Source organism: Sceloporus undulatus, chromosome 1 (assembly GCF_019175285.1).
Source record: "Sceloporus undulatus isolate JIND9_A2432 ecotype Alabama chromosome 1, SceUnd_v1.1, whole genome shotgun sequence".
In the NCBI taxonomy this organism is placed as follows: Eukaryota; Metazoa; Chordata; class Lepidosauria; order Squamata; family Phrynosomatidae; genus Sceloporus; species Sceloporus undulatus.
The window spans coordinates 139,856,898-139,866,115 of record NC_056522.1 but is presented as its reverse complement, the minus strand read 5'-3'; the positions used below and the strand labels follow the sequence as shown (position 1 = coordinate 139,866,115).

Below are 9,218 nucleotides of genomic sequence, written 5' to 3'. Positions count from 1 at the left end.
AATCATAGAATCATAGAGTTGGAAGAGACCACTAGGGCCATCCAGTCCAACCCCCTGCCATGCAGGAAATCCAAATCAAAGCATCCCTGACAGATGGCCATCCAGCCTCTGCTTAAAGACCTCCAAGGAAGGAGACTCTATCACCCTCCGAGGGAGTGCATTCCACTGTCGAACAGCCCTTACTGTCAGGAAGTTCCTCCTAATGTTCAGGTGGAATCTCTTTTCCTGTAGCTTGCATCCATTGTTCCGGGTCCTGTTCTCTGGAGCAGCAGAAAACAAGCTTGCTCCCTCCTCAATATGACATTCTTTCAAATATTTAAACAGGGCTATCATATCACCTCTTAACCTTCTTTTCTCCAGGCTAAACATCCCCAGCTCCCTAAGTCGTTCCTCATAGGGCATGGTTTGGTGAAGAAGATATTCATCTTATAATACGAAACATCAGCCTTTAAATTACAATGATAAACTGGGTGATACACGTGTATACAGAGTCCTTATGCATATAGTAAGAACTCTGTTTGAAAGTATGTGACTGCTATCAAGGAACATAACAAACACAGACATGCATTGGTTAACGAAACCTCAGACAAAAAAGCTCAATTTTAACAAAATATTTTCATACTCACCCAGCCCTCCTTCTTTCTGTGCTTAGCTGGAAGCTGTTGTTGCTGTTTTAGCAGCAATAACACTGGGAGAACAGTGAAGGAGAGTTGAAAAAAGAAAGTTTGTATTGCAACACCATACCTGTGGTAAACAATAACAACAGCAAAAATCGATAAATAATGGGAAATAATGGGACTCTACAGTAGCTGATCCTACTGCATCTGTTCATCTTTGCCTATTACAGGCAAGGTTAAGAGCAGCTGCTGCCAGAATTTCTTATGGAGCCTATGTGAAACACCCTTCACAGGGAGACCAGAATGGCCCCTTCCTTGATGGCCTTCCGCCAACAGTATAAGACCTTCCTCTTCAGACAGCCATTCAAAACAGAAAGCTTTTTAAAGAATGAACTGGGGGATTATATTATTTTAATGTGTTTTAAACATTTTTATCTTTTTAAACTATTTGATATTTTAATATGTAATTTGTTTTAATTGTTGTAGTAATTTAATTCTGATTTAATGTACTATTTTTGTATGCTTTTAATTGTACTGTTTTTTAATGTTGTAAGTTGCCCTGAGTCCCAGTCTTGGGAGAAGGGCAGGATATAAATAAATTTAAAAACAACAACTATAACAAAACAAAGAGAAATTAAGGGAAATTAGCCTATTTCACCGCAAATCGCCACCATGGAAATTATAAGAAAAGTGGTGTCTGATGGAAAAAGAGATTTTCCCTTGCATACATTTTGAAGAAGCTTTCATCTGGTCTCCAGGAAATTCAACATGTTTCTCTTTTCTTATGCAAGGCTTTCTTGACCTGCTTGTTTAATTTTGTTGTTGTTGTGAGCTGCCCTCGAGTCAACTCCGACTCATGGTGACTCTGTGGATGAGACACCTCCAAGACTTCCTATCTTCCACTGCTCTGCTCAGGGCCTGAAAATGCCTGTGACCCCCGCACCCCCAATTGAGTCCATCCATCTGGCACATGGTCTTCCTCTCCTCCTTCTATCCTTTTGTATCTACTTCCTTGCATATTGGGATATATATGGATTATTTTTTAATTTTAAGTTTAATTTTACATGTACATATTCTTCATTTTTTATTAAAAACTATGCTGAAGCATGTTGATCTGCTCTTCTATTTTGTAGCAATGGAATCTATCTCCAGCCTTCCTAGGTGATTTATGCCTCTGGTATGAAATGTATGTTAAAAAAGTAATGCCGAGGAATATCTCTTCTTTGTCAACTGAAGTATACCTGTAGAGGTTTTCCCACTGGATCTAGAAATATCATGTCCCCTTTCAAAATATATCTCCAGAATATTTGCTTTGAATAGGGAAGACCAATGTAATAATCATCTTCATGTTTTGGAAATCATTTAACTCATGGTGCATCTACGCTGTAGAAATAGTGTAGTTTGACACCACTTTAATCGCCATGTCTGCATCATACAGAATTCTGGGACTTGTAGTTTTGGCACTCTTTGGCAGAGAAGGCTAAAAATGTTGTAAACCTACAAATCCTAGAGTTCCATGGGATGGAGATATAGCACTTAATGTGCTGTCAATTACTACATTATTTCTACAGTGCAGAGGCACCTTCAAGTGAGTTAACTCATTTGAATGCACATATAGGACTTCAACAAACCCACCTTGATCCAACACAGGGAGAGGCAGGTTATAAATAATAATAATAATAATAATAATAATAATAATAATAATAAAATTATTATTATTATTATTATTATTATTATTATTATTATTATTATTATTATTGGAGCCCCAGAGCTTTGGAGCAGACACAAGCCTTCTCTTCCCATAGGCCATTTACTCGTTTGGTTCAATACTACTGGTACTATGGCACAAATATGAAGAACACATTTCAGAAATTTAGAATTGATATTCAGTTTCCAGATCTTGGTGTTACAAATCAAAATAGCTTATATCAAAACTGGATTAAATCATTTTAGACAGATTTTCAGACATCTGCATGGAAATCATGTCTGACTTCAAACTATCAAGTGTTTTAATCTATCAGACCCAATAATCTCAGCAAACTGATTGATGAATAATCTTTTTTTTAAAAAAAAATCCTCTGTAAAATGACACAATACTTGGAGCTCTCTCTGGACACATTTCCAATCTAGTTTCAAAGGATTTTTTTTTTTAAAGAAGATCTCTCAACAGAATGAAAATTTAAATAAGAAGCTTTTCCCTTGTATATTGATATGTTTTACAAAATCATCAATCCTTCCCTTTGGGATTACTTATCAGAAATTCAAGGATTTATGTCATCATTCCTCTCTTTCTGCTACACTTCATTTTAAAAACAACAACACTGAGTTCATTCGATAGTAGACAACAGTGCAGTGAAACCATTTTAATAATAAATTCACTGAGTATGGCAATGAACACTGACAGCACGAATCTTGTATAGTTTGTTTGGCTATTTATTTATTTATTTATTTAAAATACAGATTGGATATATTGACTGAGAATTTTAGTCACTTGCTTTTTCTGTATGCATTATAAACACTCAGATGACTTACTATTTCTTATTTGTACTGGAGGCTCAGTAAAGCGATTAACTTAAAGAAACTGTGTGGCTAACTTTGGGGTAGTCCTCACTGACCAAATAAAGTGGTTTCTAACCACTTTGAAGGCGGAGTGTTTAGACAAATGAAATGAAAATGGGAGGAAAGCCAAATGAGGTTGGGCTCTGGTGCTAAAATAGCTATAGATAAATATTAAATACATTTTTATTTATGCAAGACATCCTGCCTACAGACTACAAAAAGAGTGGGTTATTACTTTGTGTATTGTGTACTGTGTATATACTTTGTATATATTTAATTATTTGTTGATCAACACCTTTCTGAAATTTTGAAATCTAAGTGGTATGTAAATGTTTGTAAATGTATCTCAGGCGGGTTATTGACCGCCGCTTTGAGGCGGTCTGCCGCCGCCGCCACTTGCTCCGTAAGGGAGCCGCCGCAGCCACACCGCGCGGCTCCCTTGCGGAGCAAAAAAAGAAGCTCCAAAATGGAGCTTCTTTCTGCGGCGCCCTAATGATGTTGCGAGGCGCCACTGGCGCACTCGCGACGTCATTAGCGCCACAACACGTCTGGACGCTATGCGTCCAAGACGTAAACATGGCTGCCCCCATGTGGAAGGGGCGCCGCCATGTTGTACGTATGGAATACGTACTAGGGTTAGGGGGTGAGGAAGCACCGCCCCTTCCTAACCCTAGTACGTATTCATTACGTACTAAATGGCGGTCTGTAACCCGCCTCAGTTACTCTTTTCACCAGCAATCCTCTTCTCAAAACTACTATGTGCAAACATGACACTGATATGCTGTTGGGTGAATCCTCTTTAATGGAAAGAGGAGGAGTTTCAGGAGCTTGCTGGTAAAAGTGAGGAGACATATTTGGTGACCAATACTTTCTTTCTCCCAAATCCATGTAAACCTGATGCATGGGTTGAAGAACATCGTGCAATAGAATGTCTGTCATAATCTGTAAACTAGTCTTGAGGCAAGCATGTATTGAACAACATCTGTGTCACACTCCTTTTGAAACTAAGAATATTGAGAATATGAGACTTGAAAAAGGAGAAAGGGAGGGGGAGAAAACAAAGAAATGTGGCAGCACCTCTCTACCACATGATGGTGCCTTGGTGTTAAAGGAGAAAATGTTAACCATTCCGCCAGGGTATGCCTGGCTCAATCATGGGCATCAATAATAGTTCTTAAGATCCCAATTGCTATTGCAGTGTTACTACCTGTCCTGTTTGCTATTCTGAAATAAAACTGTGTGGGCCAATGGAATATTTACAGGTTATGGATGTGAATCCTTGACTGTTTCATCCTTGTATGCAAGGATCAATATTTGTGGTACTTTTGTCCATGCCATCCAATAAAACAAAAATTCTTCTCTGGTATTGTCCGCATGTTCAAATGTTCCAAAGTGTTGCAGAGTAAATCATGGGGATTGTTTTAAAAAAAATTACACACAAAAATTATGTTTTCTTCTCAGGAAACAGTGTTTTCTAGATAGGAAATACATTTTCTGCACAGAAAACATGTTCTCGAGCAGCAGCAACAACACACTCCATCTTCTCTTCCACAGAATAATTCCTTCACACCACTTGGGGTCATTCAAGTACCAGAGGAAAATTCTGCATAATACTCATTGGTCTATTATTTTCCTGACAATTGGGAAACCCCTTCAGAAGAACAATTTTCTTGATGGGGTTTGCTGACAGTCAGGAAACCTATTTTTCAGTGTATAAACATGATTATTCTTTCCCTCATTGGTGAGGGAAATATGTATGGAAGTGAAATGAGTATGGCAATTTATGTAGGAATATGCATGTTCACATGGATGTAAAAGGCAGGAGGGATAGAGAGGGTAAGTGACAAAGATGAAGAACCAAGAAGCAGCCTCTTAAAACCCTTCCCTCTTAAAATCTGACAAAGATCAGTATGATCATGGGTGCACAAAAGAAAAAGAAAAGAAAAGACAAACTCTGTAATAAAGGCCTGAGCTTCACGATGCATAAATGAAATTATGTCGCTCTGCAAAGTGGCTCATAAAAACTGATTGTTCTTGTGAATAACTTTATGAACGTGACTAGAAAGTGCTTGTAATTTTTAGTTTGGATTTGTTTGATAGTATTTCCAACACAATAAGTAACATATCCTCTAAGGCAGCCTTCAGGTTCCACATTTGTCTAGTGTCAGGACAATAATATAATCCTTCCTGTGACATAATTAATTTGTGTAGTTGTTGCTTTTATTAAACTGGCACAGTTTCCATCTGGTATCAATTTGTTGATTATCTGAGAAGGTTCTTCTTAGAGAACTGGTGCCCATGTGCCTAAGTGTGTGTGTATGTTGATGTGCTGAAATAGCGTTTATTATTCTTATATGCACAGCATAACATAAAATGGAGGTAATGCTATGTGTTTTATGTTGCTTCCAGCATAATGTGGAGGTAAATTATCCCTTGTAGGGAATACCTGAGCCCCCAATACTGGTAATCAATTTTCTTAGGAAATAATAATGAACAATTACCATGAAAAAAATAATAGAAAATCTCTTAGATTGAAATAGATAAATTGGGCAATCATGGTGGAAGGAAATGTGTTGAAGGCTTGCAATTTCTCGTGCTCTGTATCTCTCACAGACAGAACAATATAAAATGGCCATAATGCTTTTATGTCTCCTATGAAATTCAGCAATGAGAACATTAATACCAGTTGAGGCACTTCAAACATATTGACAGAAGCTGCCAGCATGCTTTTAAAAACCCAGAGTTGTCTGATTTCCATGGCTTTCCAATGGAACATGTGTCATTCATTTAAATGAAGCTTTACTAGAGTGTGGTACTTTGATGAGGAGACAGAAATTACCCGGAAAAAGACCTGCAATGTTCACCAATTAAAGAAAGTGATGTCCAATTTAATATTGGCAAATGTTTTCTTTTTCCCCCTTTGTGCTTATCAAAATCACAATGTGAAGCTTATTCTCATTTTAATAGGGGAGAGTATCTTTGAATCTGAGTTTATGATACTATCCAAAGCCCATGGCTAATATATTAAAATACACATGATATACAAAATGCTATGTTCATAAAGTTCAGCAAAATACTACTACAGATGGCAACAGATTATGTTACTGACAAAAATATAAGAGAAGTTCAAAATTGTCAGCAAGCAACTTACATTAATAACCTGAGTCACCGGAACAACTTATTTCTTGTCTTTTCTAGGAGCTTTTTTAAGCTTCAAGGATGAGATGAGAGAATTTATCTCATTACCAATAATTAGTTGCCACTCTGCTAGATATGAGAAATCCCTACCTCATATAGATGTCTCAGTTGGCTGCCAAAAAGTAAAGCTCTTAACTATTCACTAAAAATAATCCACTGAATAAGGACCAAATCACAGATAGTTTGGAATCCCATATCTGATATCATGTTTTGTGCTGAATTCCCTCCAAGATTGATTTTAGGGTACTAGAAGTGCCTGTTGAAAGTCCATAATCATTATGCATGAATCTCTGTAACCAGCAAACTATGGTGCATTACAGACGGCCCAGAAGGGGCCGTCTCACGCCGCCGCCGGTTGCAGCGTCCAGGAACCGCAGCAGCCAAACGGCGTGGTTCCCGGACACTGCCAAGAAGGAGCGTGAAAATCCCGCTCCTTCTTGCTTCCCGGAAGAGACACCGCGAGGCGCTAGTCGCGCACTCGCGGCGTCATTTCTGGGGCACGACATTCGGACACACAGCATCTGTTACGTCAAGATGGCGGCGGCCGTGTGGAACGGCCACCGCCATTTTGTACATATTCACTACATACTAGGGTTAAGGGGGTGCGGAAGCACCACCCCTTCCTAACCCTAATACATAGTGAATACGTACAAAATGGCGGTTTGTAACCCACCTATGAAAAATTGAATTCCAGTAGAAGAAATGCAGTGCAGATTAAATGCTGATAATTCAGAAAGACAGTCAAGTATGTTTTAACTCTTGCAATTCAATAAATGGATCTGTATCCATTTTCGGATATCAAGGGTGACTTTTTTTTACAGAGGAATAATTGTGAATTTTCAACATGAGAATTATTGCTTTCAAGGAATATAATTTTCAATTATGAGCCAGTGAAATATTCACTTAGAGAAAAGTAATCTGTGACCATACCACATTTCTTCAAATGTGCCTATACTTTGAATGCAGTGTAATATTTTCTCACCAAAAACTTTCTTTCTTGTCTTTTACAGTGAAAAAAGCAATTGAGTTGAAGTCAAGAGGAGTCAAGATGCTGCCTAATAAAGATAGCAACCACAAGAATTCTGTCTGTAAGTCCATAACAGATACTGTACTTACTCTCTTAAGGATATGTGTTTTCTTTGAGTATTACATCCAAATATGTAACCAAGTATGCAGTGAGGGGGAACGCAGAAGGCAAGGTTGATCTGTAATCAGAGTGAGGCAGTTGCTTCAAGGAAGTGATAGTAAAGCAAATAGTTAATTGTTTAATTAACTTTATTGTATTTCTCCTGACAAAGAAAGATACTCAAGGACTTGTTTGTCTCAGTTATGTAATTAACTTGCCCATTCTTGGCAACTATACACCTTGGCTTTTATATTACGAAAATGTAAAATTGTTTAATTAATGTTTTTAAATATGCATATTCTACACTACATCATGAGATCTAAAGTAAAATGTAAAAGTACAATGTCTCAGGGTGGGCTTCACATTTGGGAAAAAAAGGTGGCAATAAAAGCCTTGTTTCCAGACAAGGCTTTTACAGTTGAAACACCTATTGTTCAATCTGGAATGTTATTGAGTATATGTGACATCTTGGATATGTACCCAACTTTTTCATTTATTCATTAAGGAGGGAAAGATGGAATAGCTACACAGTGTGCTTTGATTCGTAGTGCTAGGAGTAATATATCTGGAAGTACCATGGGGCACACCATACTGGTCACACATACACACAGACACACATACAGAATATAAACCAGTGCAGTGATTTCCATAAGGGAATCATGTCATCTCTAGCTCTGGTCCTGGTTATAGAGCTAGATGTTACATTCTAGATTAACTGTAATTAGTCTGGCACTACAAGAAAAGCTATGCAAAACAAGTTATGTGAGTCCACACATGATGCATGCAACTAAGGTGCATATCAGCATTGCCATATATACCCCTCTTTTGAAATGGGTATAGTTGATGCACCAGCCTTAGACAAGAGTAATCCTGGCTGTAACTGACACAGTTTATGTACTCCTTCTTCACCTTGCTTTGTTCCAGTGATGCTACTGGCACTAGCCCATTGGTCCCAGAACTGTGGAACCATCCTTCATTGCTCTTCTGAAAGGAGAGATCAACTTTTCTTTCATTCAGCATTGCAGCAAATTCTATGCTACTAGATTTATCTCACTGAAAAACTACTTTGGCAAATGGTTGGAATAAGGCCAGAAAAAAAATGTTCCATTATGTTATGGAATGGTGCTAAAGAAAATCCACAACCTCATCACTTTCTGGAAATGGTACAATTTCCTAATATACCAGAAAGTTGTATTGTCCTATTATCTCATCATTTCCATTGAATGAAGCCTCAAGAATATGGGATAACACAAAAAGCAAACAAGAATTGCTTTTTTATATAATGTTTGTGAATATTTTAATGGTCTGGTCTATAAAGAATTTGTCTCATATTCTAAACATTATATATATTTGGAACCCACAATTGCTAGGCTTGTTGCTCTAGGGAAACTTTTTCAGAGGATATGTATTGAAGTAAAAACAGATTAAAGCTGCTGTCCTTACTTACGTCAAAGTAAGCCCTATTGAATTCTGGCTGATACACTTGTGATTGTGTTGTATGACCAACTGGTGTGTGCGTTTGAACCTGCAGCTTTTGAAGGTGGCAGCTTGTGCCTAAGATGTTTGCAGTATTGCTTTTAGGATGCTGGCTTTAATTACAGAAAGTGAATAAATGACAAGCTATTAAAAATATTTATGGTGCAATCTGCTGTGAATTTCGAAAGCATTTTGTTATATTTTGTTAAAGAGGGATGATACTATTATGCATCACACCATCC

At 37.7% G+C, this 9,218-nt stretch overlaps 1 protein-coding gene across 2 annotated transcripts in view; it reads left to right on the top strand.

The window, feature by feature from the left end:
• CSMD1 (CUB and Sushi multiple domains 1) overlaps positions 1-9,218 on the top strand; it is a 1,231,469-nt gene that overhangs the window by 782,458 nt on the left and 439,793 nt on the right. For both annotated transcript variants that reach the window (XM_042480556.1, XM_042480547.1), the window contains exon 7: positions 7,385-7,462. In XM_042480556.1, coding sequence (XP_042336490.1) covers positions 7,385-7,462 — 78 coding nt within the window. The remainder of the gene's footprint in view (positions 1-7,384; positions 7,463-9,218) is intronic.